The sequence below is a fragment of the Chiloscyllium plagiosum genome, unplaced genomic scaffold (assembly GCF_037043375.1).
Source record: "Chiloscyllium plagiosum isolate Xiang-an unplaced genomic scaffold, Cpla_swu_hap1 HiC_scaffold_11, whole genome shotgun sequence".
NCBI lineage: Eukaryota > Metazoa > Chordata > Chondrichthyes > Orectolobiformes > Hemiscylliidae > Chiloscyllium > Chiloscyllium plagiosum.
The window spans coordinates 47,842,400-47,861,373 of NW_028270149.1; the positions used below are offsets into that span (position 1 = coordinate 47,842,400).

At 41.1% G+C, this 18,974-nt stretch overlaps 1 protein-coding gene across 1 annotated transcript in view; it reads right to left on the minus strand.

Annotated features, from left to right (window-relative positions):
• The window catches only part of frmpd3 (FERM and PDZ domain containing 3), a 210,070-nt gene that overhangs the window by 83,758 nt on the left and 107,338 nt on the right, over positions 1-18,974 (minus strand). The window contains exons 7-8 of the mRNA XM_043705300.2: positions 15,828-15,947; positions 6,427-6,563 (exon numbers count right to left, since the gene is read on the minus strand). Of these exons, the coding sequence (XP_043561235.2) occupies positions 6,427-6,563; positions 15,828-15,947 (257 nt within the window). The remainder of the gene's footprint in view (positions 1-6,426; positions 6,564-15,827; positions 15,948-18,974) is intronic.

Genomic DNA, 18,974 nt, shown 5'->3' on the forward strand with positions numbered 1-18,974 from the left:
AAAGGAAGAAAGAAATGGGATCTAACAAATTACAACCATATTTTGACAGGAATACAAAGGAGTGGGGCCAAAACAAGCACAAGGTTTTGTATACCAAGGCTTTGTGCTTTCATATTCTTCCATTTGTGTATCTTGAAAATTGTAGCTTTCCACCATTTCAACACAACTTGAATAATTGTAAGGATATGCTTAGAGCTGTTTACAGCACATTAACACTATGGAATTCAAAAACCATACAGAGCTAATATATAGAGCTGAAAATGTGTTGCTGGAAAAGCGCAGCAGGTCAGGCAGCATCCAAGGAGCAGGAGAATCGACGTTTCAGGCATGAGCCCTTCTTCAGGATTCCTGAAGAAGGGCTCATGCCCGAAACTCTGATTCTCCTGCTCCTTGGATGCTGCCTGACCTGCTGCACTTCTCCAGCAACACATTTTCAGCTCTGATCTCCAGCATCTGCAATCCTCACTTTCTTCTAGAAGAGCTAATATATAAACTACATTGTTCATGAAGTCTTCCTTTCTCTCAGTTCAGTGGCCCTTGGGACACGAAAATAAATGATTTTCTTAGTCCATCTGGAATGTTATTTGGGTGGGTGCAGAGACTTTTTTGACAGAATTCAATAAATCCACTCCCTGTTCTTTTTGCTGCCCATCACAATTTTTGACCCAAGTTGTAGCTGACAGATAAGTGCCCAAATGCAAACACAAAAGTGATTCTTTATGACTTAATTACAATACCAACATTATTAGCAACACCTACTGCAAAGTATATCATTGGGTTCTGAGAGCCCGACATCATTAAGGACATCAGAAGCAATTAAAAATGAATAGGCTAAAGTTTTACTATTGCAACTGATTGCAAAGCAAAATAATCACCAATTTTTTTAAGCAAAAGTAAAATATTGTGAATGATGGAAATCTGAAATAAAAACAGAAAGTACTGGTGAAATTCCACAGGTCTGGCAGCATCTGTGGAGAGAGAAACAGAGTCAACAAGTTAACAGAGTTCAAAATCACCCTTCTTTGTATTTGAGGAGGGAGGTGAGAAAGTAATGTGTTTTACTTTGGAGATACAAGTGGTCAGGAGAAGTGGAACAGAACAACAAGAAAACCAGACACTGCTGGATGGTGGGAGGGGGAAGTCAAGATAAATAATATGGAGAACAGAGTTCATGGATTGAAGCTGTTGAACTTACTGTTGAGTACATAGGATGTGAAGTGCCCAAATGGAAAATGAGATGCTGTTTTGACAGATTGTATTAGACTTCACTGGAACATTATATCAGATTTGGGACAGAAATGTGAGCATTTGTGTGCCTCAGGTAAGAGGAAAAGGTGTTTTTTGATATTTTACTGTTCTCCTCTTCTGTCCATAACAGAGGTGGGTTTTTAATTTCCTTTCTTATTTTCTTTTCCCATTTGAAAATAAATGGCAGTGTGTTTACCCAAACCTTGTTTGCCAAGTCCAATTTAAAAATAATTCACATCAATTTTTTAAAAATTTAAAACAAGTAGGTTTATGAATGTGGAAATGGCACACAACACATATTCACACAAACACGTGTCCAAAGAAAGAACGTAAGAAAAAGGAAAGAAATTACAAATTACTTAAAATCAATGATGCTGGCATTAGTGAAATCGTGTCCAGAAATTTCATTGGTTTCACTTGGCTGTGTGAAAAATTCCCTTTCACAGGAGCTCAGATGTAGTTAAATTGCAGGTGAAGATGCAACAGTTGTAAACAGGGAAGTGGTTCACTTTGCAGGTGAAAACAAAAGAGAATTCTATTCAGAAATCAGATCTTTGAGAAAGATTGAAATCAGAGGCAGGCAGTAGCTCAGATTAGACCTGTTTATCATGTATTCTGTTCTGGTGTTACAATCAGATAGATGAAAGCAGTCAAAGCTGTGTCATTAAAGCTGTTCTCAACCCAACATTTTCAATGATGGCTGTCATTTCACGTTGAGCCACTTTAGTACAAAGTGGATTTGATCATAGATCATCATGAAAACCAGTTATGTTCTGTAGCAAATATCTGTCTGGTTGTTATCACCATCTCTAACAATGTATTTCAATTTATTTTATTTGTTCTGACCTGGCTGGTTCAAACATCTTATCTATGTTTTCTATGTGTTAGCTTGGCTGGAATGTTTATACAATGCAGGGAGTCTGACATTTCAGGAGGATAATGAAAACTACTGTTCCCTGGTTACCACAGATAAAAGTTTTTCAGAAATGGTAATCAACTGGCATTATGTGATCATGGTAGCCATGTTGTCAGTCAAGCAAAGTGATCATTTCACCAAAAAGAAGTTTAAAAAGATAATTTTCTATTTAAATTCGGATTATTATCTTTCTGGATATTAACAAAGCAAGCTGGAGTATGAAAATGGCAAGCGATTGGAAGGTAATGGATGTGTTCAGTACACTGAAAGACAAATAGGGAGAGTGTTGACCATTCTATCGTCCCATAATTGCATCAACATTTAGCCTTTTACATCCTCCCTCCTTCTCTTCAACACCGCAGTGATTTAATTCTACATCTTTATGGGCAGCACGGTGGCTCAATGATTAGCACTGCTGCCCCACAGCGCCAGGGACCCAGGTTTGATTCCAGCCTCAGGCGACTGTCTGTGTGGAGTTTGCACATTCTCCCCGTGTTTGCATGGATTTGTTCTGGTTTCCTCCCACAATCCAAAGATGTCCAATTAGGTGAATTGGCCATGCTAAATCACCCATAGTGTTCAGATATGTGTAGGTTAGGTGCATTAGTCAGGGGTAAATGTACAGTAAAGGGTAGGGGAATGGGTCTAGATGGTTTACGTTTTGAAGCATCGGTGTGGACTTGTTGGAACGAATGGCCTGTTACTGCATTATTGGGATTCTATGATTTTTCAATCAATTCTATTGCATTTGCTGCTCACAATGAAGTCTTCTGGATACTGGAGAGTCCAAATACTGACTGGTGACTGCTTTGCGAAACACCTTCACTCAGTCCACAGGCATGACTCTGATTTTTCAGAAACTCAAAACAAGATACCCTGACCTTCCGGTGCCATTTTATTGCACCATGCTCACATTTCTTTCTTTGGTCTGTTGCAGTCTTCAGCAGAATGAAGCCTTACACAAGCTGGAGGAACATCATTCTGTTTAAAGTTTAGGTACTACACTGTCTTTTGGACACAACATTGAGTTCAACAAAGTCAGACCATGAATTTTTCACTTCATTTTGACTCCCCTACCTCACCATCCCTGCTCCCCATGTCTTTTTTTTTGTTTTTTGTTTCAGCAGAGCTGACCTATTTCTGTCATTAACATCTATTATTAATGCCTCCTCTGATCCTAACTCACTTCTCTACAGCTATTACTACTCTTTGCCTTTTGTCCTGTAACATCAGTGATCTCTAATCTCACTCATCCTCGATTCTGTTTCTGACTTTCTCTTTTGTTCTACTTACTCCTCATCATCTTTATCTACAGTATAAAATCCATTCCTTATTCTCATTTCTCTTCAGTTCTGAAGAAGTTATATCAGATGCGATACATTAATTCTCTTTCGCTCTTCACAAATGCTGCTAGAGTTGCTGAGTTTCTCCAGCAGATCCTGCTTTGATTACTATTTATTTATATATCTTTGGTCAATTATAATGACAATATAGTAAGGGCTATTACAGTTTTCCTTTCTACAACTCTTACCATGTGCTTCAGTACAATGTTAAAGGTGCAGATATGCGCTTGAACTATGCAAATAGATTGATTTGCATAGGCAAAGTGGGCCATTAGTTCCATTTCAGAAACAACCTTAAGTGTCAGCAGTAGAATTTTGACCACACGATGCTGCTGTTGTAATTAAAAACATACAAGTTCCATTAGCTTACTGTTTAATGTCTCTATGTGCTTTGAAATAGCTTGAGACTGATCATTTAGCAATGAATTCATGACATATTCTATTGCCTGATGAAATTCTTTGAAGTTTGAAATCGCACAGCTAATATATCCAAACTACATTACATTATGATTAGAAAGAAAGCTTTTCATTAAGATTCATAACAAATAGAATTGTTGATCCCAATGAGATTCATTTCAGAGACATGTTTCTTATGAGAGAGTACAAGTTGCAGACCTGAAAACTTTGGTTAGATTGGAGACAATCACTAGAAATATATTTTCATCTGTAAAATATTCATTCTTTCAAACAAGTGAACACTGAAATTATAATCTTTCAGCTGGAGGAGAGACCTGTTGATTTTAACACTCTGCCTGCCAAAATTTGAAAGCTATTGAAAGCTTTTCCTATTTTTCCTATACATTGGTGTTTATATAAGCCTGCATGACCCATCAACCAATGCAACCTGGTGTTGTATTGGGTGAAGATTGGTCTATAGATTTCTTTTCAGTTTATCCTGGTCAAAAGGAAGAGAATCGATCTAAAATGATATTTGTCGTGGTTGTGTTCCTCCAGGATTCCCAAGAATGGGCTGCACCTGGCCTTGGTTTTCCATCTTGCTATGCCTATATTCCTTTCCCCTCATTTCACAGCGTCAAACTTCAGCTGAATGCTCGTTCCATGGGATGCAATACTGGATGGCTTCTTTATGCATTTTTTGGGCTGAAAGCCCAGGCCCATAAAAAGATTATGACAGCAGAAGTATCTGTTTTGGTAACTGGCATGTCGTAACCTTCCACCGAGGCAAGTCTGAAAAGCTGGAAAATTTCCTAACACAACCTTATTTGCAAAAATCTGGCCCAGAGGCACTCTTCTTACTCCTTACCCAGACTTCAGTGCAACTGCTTTTCAAAGCACACTGGAAGTGGGGTTGGCACAGAAAGAGCAGCATGAGTATTTCTGACAGAGTATTAAGAGAAGTGGATCTCCTTTTTGTTCGAGTGGAACACTGCCCAAGTGGTTTACATGGTTGTTGGGTAGCATTTTCCTCTTTCCTCAATGCATACTTATGTTTTTACTTAGCCATTGAAAGCAGCATAGTTTCCCCTTTACTCTCATTTAACTTTGGAATCATTCCCCTATTCTGTTCTGTGTTGCATATTGACATGTTTCTTTCTGCTTCCATTTAATTAAAGCTGTTATTTTCCTCTGCTTTGATCCCACTTCTAGCTTCAATCCAATATTATTTGGAGGGATTTAATGGTATAATTGGAAGTTTTTGATTTTGCCAAACTATGCAAGTAATTCATAGAATCCCTACAGTGTGGACAAGGCCATTTGGTCCAACATGTACACACCAACCATCCAAAGAGTATAACACCCAGGTCCATTCTCCTACCCTATTCCTCTACATTTCCTAGCCTACACATCCATGAACAATTTAGCACAGCCAATTCACCTAACCTGCACATCTTTGGAACGTGGAAGGAAACCGGAGCAAACCCGTGCAGACACAGGGAGAATGTAGAAACTCCACACATACAGTCGCCTGAGGCTGGAATCGAACCTGGGTCCCTGGTGCTGTGAGTCAGCAATGCTAACCACTGAGCCAACGTGCCACCCCATCAATCCTGCCCACTGTGACCAAGTCACCTACAGCAGCAGCACAGAGGAGCTGGGGAATATATTGAGGGGTTGAGCCAAATGCAATGAGACACAGAGGGATTTCTTGAAATAAGATTGATGTTTGTTTCTGAACACATACAAAGGAATGATAGCCACAATGTCCTGATTTCTCATTTGGACAATCAGTTCCCTTCTTGCTAAGAATTTTGATATGTTTTCTATACATAACTATATATGCAATTACATAAAGAAAATCCCAGATAAACTTTTCATTTCTTTGGCTACTACTGCTGAAGGCAAGTTGCTTGGCCAAAGACTACATGAATCAATTTGTTTCCAGCTACTCCCTGTTATTCTTAGATTTTTCCAACATAGAAACAGCTGACTGTCTCCTGTGCTTCCATTCGGTTCACACATTACTTTGTTCACTTTCCCTTGCTCTTTGGATTTTCAACCAGACTACACTTTGTCATCTGACTCCTTCCAGGGTCCAGCAACATCGTTAACCCTTGGACTGAGTGCTTTCTCATTTGAATATTTTGAGAATGTGTGGATTTTTTTCATTCAGATATAGATATTTGGGGTTATTTTGCTTGTTTGTATCAGAATACCATATTACTTCAATACATTATCTTGTAATGTCACTCTGTGAAGCTTAGAGAAGAAAGGCATCTATATGTCAACTTGCCTTTTATGCCTTTATTATGAATTATATTGAATATACCGTTTACTGCAAATTCTAGAAGATGTTACTGTAAAATATTGGTTATCTTCACCATGTTAAAAGTAAACCTTTGATAAATAATCAAAATTTCCAAAGCAAACTTAACGTAAAGGTATCAGAATCCTCAGTTGTCCCATGCTAAGTGAGATAAATGTTACTGACTGTACTTTACTGTCAATCAGATCACTTACTCAACATTCCGTAGGTTGATTTTCTGATTGGTCCTTGCATTGGTGACGGTGATGTAGATATGCAGCGCAGTCAACTGGAGCATTACATCATCTGCTAGATCACCACTGAATCGTTCTTTCATCACATCACTACAGCTCTATAGAAGGAAAACAATGATTCTTGACGTTAAACATTAAATATTAAACAGAACTGAGCTTCACAGATTTATACGTTTTTCAAGCTCCCAATTTTTGTGTAATATGGAAATGTAAAGTTGAAGCCACAATCAGAACAGTGAAGATCTTACTGAATGTAATTGCAGGCTGAGGGGTAAAAAGGCTTGCACATGCTCCTAAATTGCATGCTTAAATGAGTATTCTTGTTCTTGTTACTGAAATGTCGATTCTTCCTGGATACGGTTGTATTATGGTACCTTTCCCAAGTAAGCATTTCTTAAATATGAATCTGGACAGTGAGTCTTGCCTGGCTGTCTGTCAGGAGAAGGCATCTCAGTCCTATCTGGGTTCACACATGCACACCCCAGCTGTAAATGAACAATAAATAGGAGCAGCAACTTGAGCATTTTTTCCATCACTAATCTGTGATGTTGAGGTGAGTCATAGCAAATTATATCACTGATGCAGCTGAAGTTGCCCAACTCTGCACAGTACAGTTTAAACTTGGGAGATTTTCTTCTTGCAAGACCTGCTATGACATCAAAGAACACATTTCTCCATTCACATCATTGAAGAACCATTACAATGGGCCTTTTATACCAATCATTATACATCATATCTATTCAGAACATATTCTCCTGTGTGAGTATATCTGGTATGATTGACATCAGGAATATGCTATTTGTCATATGGTCACTGAGATGCTTTTCTCTCAATGCTCACTGTAGCCAAATACTTAAGCTCACCCCTTCTTGGCTCCCTTTAATGATCTATTTAAGTGTTGACTGCTCTGATAGTGAGGGGTAATCCTGAAGTCTTCTTTTCCAAGGAGCTGTCTGGAAATTGCCAGTAGTTGTTTACAGCCTGCTGCTTTGTTGAGAATGAAGCTGAACTCTTAATATCACATGCATTTTGGGGCACAGGGTTCATTCCTATCTGTCTGTTTTTGGCTGTGCTTAAGTTTCTAGATACCACTGTCTAAGATCACAATGAATGCTGCCACGTGTTTGACTGTCGATCAGACCGTACTATCTGTGGATTGGTTACCTCTGCATGACTCACTTTTTAAGCAGTGAAGATTTGAGTTAGGTGCAATGATACTGTTTAGCACATTTCAAGACAGAATGAATGACCTTTGGTTAGAAAATCTACTAAGGTTAAAAATAATCAATTATGGTACAATTGTGGATCAATTTCAGAACCTTTATGTTTTAGCATTTAGATGGGAAAACAGAAACGTATTTATTCTCAAGCACATGTGCAAAAATTATCCTAAAGTCATAATTTAAGAAATCTTAATCATTAAGATAGCAAATAACACAATATTAATACATTAGCTTTCAGATGCTAATACCATACAGCATTAATTTCAAGAGATTTCCAGGCAAGATGTGCCTAAGTAGGATAAAGATTTCCCTTTCATTAGCAAAATTTACTCTACCATTCAAATATCAATTAACAAGTAGTAATTTCCAAAATTAAAAAGATAGGCATGCTGTAAGTATGGTGCCAGTTCACTCAATTGGGTAGATTAAATCGCATAATGTTGACTTTGTGCGTTCAATTCCTGATCCAGCTGCAGTAGTTATAAGGTCTTTATTCTCTTTCTGACAGTGAAGAAAGTGGCAAACCATCACAAATAAAAGAAAATTGCCACCATCACAATGTGGTTCAGGATGAAGTGCCAAGGACCTGTCCTTTACATAGACTGCACATAAATGCTTCCAAAGTAGACCAATCTCCTAGAAATTCTTCTTATTGTATAAGTTGGATTGGTCAGGTTTGGAAGAGATGCATCTTTATATTGATGCAATTGTCACAATGTTATAAAAGGTAGAATGGTGATTGCTTCTTTGAAAATTATACTCTATAATTAGATACTTTGGATAAGTAATTCTTAAGACATTTGAGAAATAATTACTTTATAAGAGGGTAGGAGATACTGATGTGGTGAAGATGAGTGAACTTATCAATGTAGTTTATCTGTTCAGTGTTTTTTCTGTAGGGAATTGTAAAACAGGATGTTACATTTATGTAAAGTTGGAAAGATAGTTAACTCAATGTAGAAGCTGAGTGTGGCAGTTAATGAATTGATTATTCACAAATTCAATATACACTGTCAAAATATTACATATTTTGAGTGCAGATGTCCTGGTCGATGGAGCACGAACAGATAATTTGAAAATGCAGCCCTCAGGCAGTCTCATTGTGACTATCTGCTTATAACCACTGAAGTGTGATACGTTAAGGTGAACAGATTTCTTCTCTTTGTAAAGCCATCTCCAGATAGCTATTAAATACACCCAATCTAGAGAGTATGATCTCCTCCAAACTAGTATTCAAGCAAATAAATGTGACCTTTCAGATCAGAATGTCATATAAGTGAACAACTTTGGTTTCTTGCTGTCACTGTTTTAATACCATGGATCATGTGTCAGAATTTATTAACAAAACTAAATGTAGACCAGTACCTCTATCTTATCAATACTCCTTAAAATTTTGCTACAAATCATTGTGTTCTGTGGATAGAATTCTTGCCAAAGCAGGAATGTCTACCTGCAATATGCAATACTGATATTATTCAAAGCAGAAATAACATTCAGGAAAAAGGATGAAAAAGACGAATGAATTAGCAGCATCAGTAATGTATTTTATCACAGCGCAAACACACAGAGATGTTCTAGGGCACCCACGTCAATGAGTTATGGAAGTAAGAGTTGGAATGGGAATCACATTCAACTTGAACTCTTCACTATGCTTCACTCTTTACAGAACCCTGGAGCATCGGAGGCTGAGGGTTGAGAATCAAATACACTCTTCAAATAAATGAAAAAAATCTGCAAATGCTGAAAATCAGAAAGAAAAATAGAAAATGCTGGCTAAAAACTTGTAGGTTTGTTAGCATAGCATCATAGAGTCATAGAGATGTACAACATGGAAACAGACCCTTCGGTCCAACTTGTCCTTATAGAGGTTTATAAAATCATGAGGGGCATGGATAGGATAAATAGACAAAGTATTTTTCCTGGGGTGGGCGAGTCCAGAACTAGAGGGCATAGATTTAGGGTGAGAGGGAAAAGATATAAAAGAGACCTAAGGGGGAACTTTTTCACATAGAGGGTGGGACATGTATGGAATGAACTGCCAGAGGAAGTGGTGGAGGCTAGTACAATTGCAACATTTAAAAGGAATCTGGATGGGTATATGAATAGGAAGTGTTTGGAGGGATATGGGCCGGGTGCTGGCAGGTGGCACTAGATTGGGTTGGAATATCTGGTTGGCATGGAAACAGGGTCTGTTTCCATGCTGTACATCTCTTTGACTCTATGACTCTATGCTAACAAACCTACAATTTTTCAGACAGCATTTTCTATTTTTACTTCAGATTTTCAGCATTTGCAGATTTTTTTCATTTATTTGAGGAGTGCCTTTGATTCTCAATTTGGAATTTGCTCACATTTTCTGTTTTTATATGTATATCAACTTTTAGCTTGGATTTACTTCAAACATCCCTCAATCCTTGGGGAAGTTGTGGTGTTGAAAATAAAATAAGAGGTCATCCATCAAAATCCTGTCCCAAAAATAATTACCGTAACTTGCCTCCTCTACCCCACTGAACTGCCTGCTGGCTGCTGTATTTAAATAAAACAGGAAGGTTCAGCCAAGAATCCTTAGGATTTCCTTACATTTACATACACATACCATGTCATAAAATTATTGTAACTAAAACGTTAGTGAATCTGATTCTGTATAATAGCTTCCCTGAGCAGAAGAATTCAGGAAGGTGAATACAGTGTGCAATTCTGCAATGCTGTCATAGTTGGGAGAACATGTACAACTTTCTGCTATCTTTGGGGAATTTACAAAAAGAATGAACATCACCTTCTTCTAAGTAGTTGTATTCTCTCAAGTGTGGGATGCTATTCATGTTACATCCGAGGGGATAATGGATCATTTTAAAGCTTTATAAATTTCCTTCCTGAAAAGGTTTCATTCCTTAATGTTCAGGGACTGAGATGCAAACCATCCCAATCTGTTTCTTAATATAAAGTCCTATGGAAGTAGTCAAAATAGGTTTATTCTCAGACAAGCAAACGTATCTACATGGCTCAACATAGCAAAGTGATGGTGATGCTAAATTGGTTTCAATTTTGGTTTTAGAAACCAGGAAGAGAGACTACAAAATTGCTCAATTGTCCCTTGGGCAGTAGCAGCATGGGACAGATGGTCAGGATTCTGAAGTCCCATTTTCAGTACCTGACAGTTATGGTGAGTCTTGTGTTGTGGTACAGAAAGAATTCTCAGAATTGTGTTGGATTGCCACATTAGAAATAATTTGGTCAGTACAAAGTGAATGGGCCATTCAAGCACAGAAAGGAAAGAGGGTGAAGCGACTGCTCATGACAAACAGTGCCAGGGGAAGATGTGGGTTTGACATCTCACTGTTTGCATCAAGCAGGAGACTAAGGTTAAGCTCTTCAACAAGAATGTTGGGCAGAATATTATTGGGGTCTGATCGATATGGTGAGATTTGTGTCAGAATCAGGCAAGAATTCGAGGGAGGCCCATTTCAATGTTACATCCATCTTTATGCTTTTAATGAGAAGCGAGTATCTTGCCAGGGAGCAGCAAGTTGTCAATTAAGGGGTATTATTATTTGTTAAACACTTTGTTGACAGCCCAAATCACCTCATTAATATTCAGCTGTCAAGTTAAACAAAACCACCAACAAGCTATACATTGAGAAAACAAACCATGGAAGCCAGAGTGTGTACATGGTGGATTCAGCTCACTACGTACTCTAAGTAACCACTATCTTGCTTATTGTTGTGGTTCTGTTCGCCGAGCTGGAAGTTTTTGTTGCAAACATTTCGTCCCCTGGCTAGGCGACATCATCAGTGCTTGGGAGCCTCCTGCGAAGCGCTTCTTTGATGTTTCCTCCGGTGTTTATAGTGGTCTGTCCCTGCCGCTTCCGGTTGTCAGTTTCAGCTGTCCGCTGTACTGGTTGGTATATTGGGTCCAGGTCGACGTGTTTGTTGATGGAGTTTGTGGATGAATGCCATGCCTCTAGGAATTCCCTGGCTGTTCTCTGTCTGGCTTGCCCTATGATGGTAGTGTTGTCCCAGTCGAATTCATGTTGCTTGTTGTCTGCGTGTGTGGCTACTAAGGATAGCTGGTCGTGTCGTTTCGTGGCTAGTTGATGTTCATGTATGCGGATTGTTAGCTGTCTTCCTGTTTGTCCTATATAGTGTTTTGTGCAGTCCTTGCATGGTATTTTGTACACTACATTAGTTTTGCTCATGTTGGGTATCGGGTCCGTTGGACTCATAACGGCACACAAACCAACAGCCACGCTCAGACAACAACTCACCAGAACGAAGGACCCGATACCCAACATGAGCAAAACTAATGTAGTGTACAAAATACCATGCAAGGACTGCACAAAACACTATATAGGACAAACAGGAAGACAGCTAACAATCCGCATACATGAATATCAACTAGCCACGAAACGACACGACCAGCTATCCTTAGTAGCCACACACGCAGACAACAAGCAACATGAATTCGACTGGGACAACACTACTATCATAGGGCAAGCCAGACAGAGAACAGCCAGGGAATTCCTAGAGGCATGGCATTCATCCACAAACTCCATCAACAAACACGTCGACCTGGACCCAATATACCAACCAGTACAGCGGACAGCTGAAACTGACAACCGGAAGCGGCAGGGACAGACCACTATAAACACCGGAGGAAACATCAAAGAAGCGCTTCGCAGGAGGCTCCCAAGCAATGATGATGTCGCCTAGCCAGGGGACGAAACGTTTGCAACAAAAACTTCCAGCTCGGTGAACAGAACCACAACAACGAGCACCCGAGCTACAAATCTTCGCACAAACTTTGAATCTTGCTTATGCCAAACAGCATCTCAGGGCACAATCCATGGTCATCAGTACACACTGTCCACAGACATTGGCATCTACATTTGCCAGCCCTCATGACTATCATGGCATCCTTTTGATTTTCTGGCAGGCTGCTTTTGAGGCACAGATTTGTATTGCAGGGCAACTTGCACTGAAAGGCTGCAGCAGGGACACTTTGTACACAGACACGCATCTAGCTAAAGATGGGACCAGACGAGATCTTGGGCTGCCTGCTTAGTCTCGTGGAGTTCACTCACTTAGTGCCTAAAGATAGTATATGTGCTTGCACTGCCTTGCTGTACCATGACATGCATGTGTAGACACGCCAGGCAGCATCAGGAGAAAGTGAGGACTGCAGATGCTGGAGATCAGAGCTGAAAATGTGTTGCTGGAAAAGCGCAGCAGGTCAGGCAGCATCCAAGAAGCAGGAGAATCGGCATTTCGGGCATGAGCCCTTCTTCAGGAATGAGGAAAGTGTGCCAAGTGGGCTAAAATAAAAGATAGGGAGGAGGGGGACTTGGGGGAGGGGCTCCAACCTCATAGTCCCACAACCCCGCACCGCCCGTTTCGACCTCCTGTCCAAAATCCACAAACCTGACTGCCCCGGCCAACCCATTGTCTCAGCCTGCTCCTGCCCCACCGAATTCATCTCTGCATACCTTGACACGGTCCTGTCCCACTTAGTCCAAGAACTCCCCACCTACGTTCGGGACACCATCCACGCCCTCCACCTTCTCCATGATTTTCACTTCCCCGGTCCCCAACGCCTTATCTTCACCATGGACATCCAGTCCCTATACATCTCCATCCCCCGTCACGAAGGACTTACAGCCCTCCACTTCTTCCTTTCCTGCCGTACCAACCAGTACCCTTCCACTGACACCCTCCTTCGACTGACTGAACTGGTCCTCACTCTGAACAACTTCTCTTTCCAATCCTACCACTTCCTCCAAACCAAAGAAGTAGCCATGGGCACCCGTACGGGCCCCAGCTATGCCTGCCTCTTCGTAGGATATGTGGAACAGTTCATCTTCCGCAGCTATAGTGGCACCACCCACCACCTTTTCCTCCGCTACATCGGTGACTGTATCGGCGCTGCCTCGTGCTCCCACGAGGAGGTTGAACAGTTCATCCACTTTACCAACACCTTTCACCCTGACCTCAAATTTACCTGGACCATCTCAGACTCCTCCCTCTCCTTCCTAGACCTCTCCATTTCTATCTCGGGCGATCAAATCAACACGGACATTTACTATAAACCGACCGACTCCCACAGCTACCGAGACTACACCTCCTCCCACCCTGCCCCCTGTAAAAACGCCATCCCATATTCCCAATTCCTTCGTCTCCACTGCATCTGCTCCCAGGAGGACCAGTTCCAATACCGTACAACCCAGATGGCCTCCTTCTTCAAAGACCGCAATTTCCCCCCAGATGTGATCGGCGATGCTTTCCACTGCATCTCCTCCACTTCCTGCTCCTCCGCCCTTGAACCCCGCCCCTCCAATTGCCACCAGGACAGAACCCCACTGGTTCTCACCTACCACCCCACCAACCTCCATATACATCGTATCATCCGTCATCATTTCTGCCACCTCCAAACGGACTCCACCACCAGGGATATTTCTCTCCCCTCCCCTATCAGCGTTCCGAAAAGACCACTCCCTCCGTGACTCCCTTGTCAGGTCCACACCCCCCACCAACCCAACCTCCACTCCCGGCACCTTCCCCTCCAACCGCAAGAAATGCAAAACTTGCGCCCACACCTCCCCCCTTACTTCCCTCCAAGGTCCCAAGGGATCCTTCCATATCCAGCACAACTTCACCTGCACCTCCACACACATCATTTACTGCATCCGCTGCACCCGATGTGGCCTCCTATACATTGGGGAGACAGGCCGCCTACTTGCGGAACGTTTCAGAGAACACCTCTGGGACACCCGGACCAACCAACCCAACCACCCCGTGGCTCAACACTTTAACTCCCCACTCCGCCAAGGACATGCAGGTCCATGGACTCCTCCATCGCCAGACCATAGCAACACGACGGCTGGAGGAAGAGCACCTCATCTTCCGCCTAGGAACCCTCCAACCACAAGGGATGAACTCAGATTTCTCCAGTTTCCTCATTTCCCCTCCCCCCACCTTGTCTCAGTCCCAACCCTCGAACTCAGCACCACCCTCCTAACTTGCAATCTTCTTCCTGACCTCTCCGCCCCCACCCCCACTCCGGCCTATCACCCATACCTTAACCTCCTTCCACCTATCGCATTTCCAACGCCCCTCCCCCAAGTCCCTCCTCCCTACCTTTTACCTTAGCCCGCTTGGCACACTTTCCTCATTCCTGAAGAAGGGCTCATGCCCGAAACATCGATTCTCCTGCTCCTTGGATGCTGCCTGACCTTCTGCGCCTTTCGAGCAACACATTTTCAGCAGCATCAGGAGAAGTCAACATTTCAGGTATAACCTTTCTTCAGGACCTTCTGATGCTGCCTTGACTACTCTGTTCTTCCAGCCTCCTGCCTGCCTCCTTTGGAATCCAGCATCTGCAGTTTTTAAAGTCTCATGCCATGCCTGTTAGCATGTTGACACTTCAGCCAAGCTAAAGGCTATCACTCCTGTAGCAATGAAGTGCCCTTTAACACAGACAGGTTGCTTGTTATGCTTGTCAGTGGGGATCGGTCCAGTAGTTATGGTGGAGGGGAGTACATCTTGATGAATAGTACCTCAAGACATCAATGAAACACCTACTGCAGTCGCCAGTTTATTATGGGACAAACATAATACTTGTTTATTCTGCCAAGTGGCCATGTTAGAAACTGGTGGGGGCTTGTCCTTAGTCCATTCAAGACGTGGTTGGGGGCCCTAGCACTGTCAATCATGGGCATAGTCCACACACGGTGCAGTCAACTACTTGGGATACTCAGATTCAGGGGATCTGGCTGAAGTTCAAGGAGTGCAGAGTAATCAGTCTTGAAGTGCCATATCAGCAGCCAGGGGAATTGCATATTCTCAGTCAGGGAGCTGCAAAGATGTTGATTATTTAGGAGGGTGCAAGGTGGACGGGGGTGGGGGAGGGCCTATTGGGTCAATGGTAGGATTGTTGAAAAATGCTGCTGCTATGCCATGATATTGCCAGTGATGGGCAACACCGACTTGCTGAAGTTTGTCCAGGTGCAAAGTGGTCGTTCAACGATGGCATGGGCACAAGGGCTGATGGTCTTTTGTGCAATTATGTGCTGAGCAGTCAGTTGTTCTGGGGAACGAAGCACAGTAAAATGTTCCACTGAACTCCCAATCCCTAACTGTGCTTACCTGTGCGTAGAGATAGTCAAATGCCACAGGATCTCTCCTCAGCAGGTCCACTGGGTCCTTTGGAAAGAAGGTGATTCTGAGGATACATTTCATGGTGTGAAAGTGACTGCGCTGCACAACCTAAAGGAGAGCCACAACAGAAACTGATAAGTGCATTTGAGTCTCAATAGAAATGTTAAAGTCAAACAATTCACACTTAGTATTCAAAGCAAGTTAGCCAATTCACAAAATTGCTATTTGAAATATTATTCATAAATACATGGAATATGATTTGTATTAGTTTATGTCAATTTAGTCTGTTTATGCTTTGTAGGTGTATAATAACAAGCGTATTGAAGTTTGGCTCCAGCATTAGAATAGCTATTTATAGGATGGTGATTTTAATTATTCACATATTGTGTTTCCACCACTATCACATAGGGTCCTTATGGTGATGGTTTAAACATCCCCTGTCAGTGCTGACTTTAAGCATCCTACAGGAAATACTGATTTCAATTGACCAGAAACTTGCTCATAACTTAGCCAAAGTTGCACAAATTTGGGACAACTATGCACAAAAAGGTAAAGGGAAATACCACAGAAATGCAAATAGGGAGTACTTTTCTGATGGGTAAGATATATTTCTGGGATAAGTAGAGTAGCATTACTCTGCACCACTATAAATGTCCGATAAATAGTATAGGGAAAGCTTAACTCTGTATTTAAATCATGAAACTACTGAACTGGAAGTGCTTAGTATGAATATTAGAAATCAGGCTTGAGATCAATAAGTAAAAATTTCAAATTTTCTGCAAACCAGCGGAACTAATCACCTACATATTATAAAGTTCAGAGTTGAGGGTGTGGGTATGTTTCCAGCACCACACTCTCGACTCTGATTTCCAGCATCTGCAGTCCTCACTTTCTCCTATTATAAAGCTCACCCAACTTTCATTTCATCGATTTTGAAGTACACAGGAAAAAAAACACTTAGGAGCAAGAGTAGGCCATTTGACCCCTCATGTCACTCTGTAAGATTATGGCTGATCTCATTGTAATCACAAGTCACATTCCCACTTATCCTACATAATCTATTGATCCTTTGCTAATCAGGCATCTATCCACCTCTACTTTAAAAACATTCAAGGACTCTGCTTCCACTGCCCTTTCAGAAGGAGAATTCCAAACACCAATGGCCAAAAGTGAGAAAAAAATGTACACATCTCTATTTTAAATGGGCAAACTCTTATGTGAAACAGTGACTCCTAGCTCCAGATTCTCCTGTAAAAAGGAACATCCTCTCCATGCCTACACTGTCAGGACCCCTCAGGATGTTAAATATTACAGTCAGGTAATTTCTTACTCTCCTAAACTCCAGCAAATACAAACCTAACCTTTACAGCCTTTCTTCACAAAACAACTTGTCCATTTTAATTAAGAATCTGATAAACCTTCTCTGAATTGCTTCCAAGGCATTACATCCATCATTATTAAGCATGCTGACCAATACTGCGCAAAATACTACAGCTTTGGTCTCTGCAATGTTTTGTATAACTGAGACATAACCTCTCTACTTTTGAATTCAATTCTCTTCATCGTAAATGGTAACATTATTTAAGCCTTCCTAATTGCTTACTGATTTTGCACGTTAGCATTTATGGTTGAAGTCTGACAACACTTAGATTTCTCTGAATCTCAAACTTCTGCTATCTCTTACTATTTAAATAATAAGCTTATATTTTTATTCCGCTTGCTGAAATGGACAATATTAGATTTTTGCATAGCATTCTCCATTTGTCAGATCTTTGCCCACTTAATCTATCTATATCTTTTGTAGCCCCCTTGCCCCTTTGTTTTTTCACAACTTACTTTCCTACCAATCTTTGTTAAAGAATCATACAGTCTTACAGCATGGGAATAGACCCTTCTGTCCAACCAGTCCATGCTAATTATAATCCAAACTAAACTAGTGTCCACCTGCCTTCACTTGGTCCATATCCTTCCAAACATTTATTATTCATGTACTTATCCAAACGTCTTTTAAACGTTGTAATTGTACCCACATCCACCATTTCCTGTGTAAGTTCATTCCACACACAAACCAGTCTCTGTGTACAAACGTTTCCCCTCCTGTCTTTTTAAAAGACTTCCTCCTCTCATCTTAAAAATATGCCCCCTAATTTTGAAATCCCTCATCCTGGGGAAAATACATCCGTCATTCACCTTATCTATGCCCCTCATGATTTTATAAACCTCAATAAGGTCACTCCCTCAACCTCCTATCCTCCAGTGAAAAAACAGTCCCAGCCAATCCAGTCTCTCCTTATGAATCAAACCCTCCATTCCCTGTAACATCTTTGTAAATCTCTTTTGAACCCTCTCCAGCTTAATAATATCCTTCCTATAACAGGAAGAACAGAACTGCACACAGTACTCCAGAAGAGGCATCACCAGCATCCTGTACAACCTCAACATGATGTCCCAACTCCTATACCCAAAGGTCTGAGCAATGAAGGCAAGCGTGATAAATGCCTTCTTAATCACCCTGTCTACATGTGATAAGAACTTCAAAGAATTATGTACCTAAACCCTTGAGGGCTCTGTTTTACAACACTAACCGAGGCACTCCTTTTAATCGTACAAATTCTGCCCTTGTTTATTTTATCAAATTATCCAAATTAAACTCCATCTGCCATTCCTTGGCTCATTGACCCAATTGATCAAATCTCTTTGTAATCTCGATAACCTTCTTCGCTGTCCACTATACCACCACTTTTGGCATCATCTGCAAACTTACTCACCATGCCTCCCACATTCTCATCTTAATCATTTATATAAACGACACACATTTGGCAACCACACCTCTTGTCCCTTCATCCAAATCACTGAATATGAATTGTAAACATTTGAGGTTGCAGCTGTGGCACATCATGTGGTAAATCTTGCTGATCTGAAAGTAAAATATTTATGCCTATTCTCTGCTTTCCATTAGCCAGACAATGTCTATTCATGCCAATATGCTCCTCCCAGAGCATGAACTTTTATTTCCCACAATAACCATTGGTGTGGCAGTTTATCAAATGCCTTATTAAAATCTAAGTACAGCACTTTCACTAGTTTCCTTTCATCTACAACACATTACTTCCTCAAAGAACTCTAATAGATTCA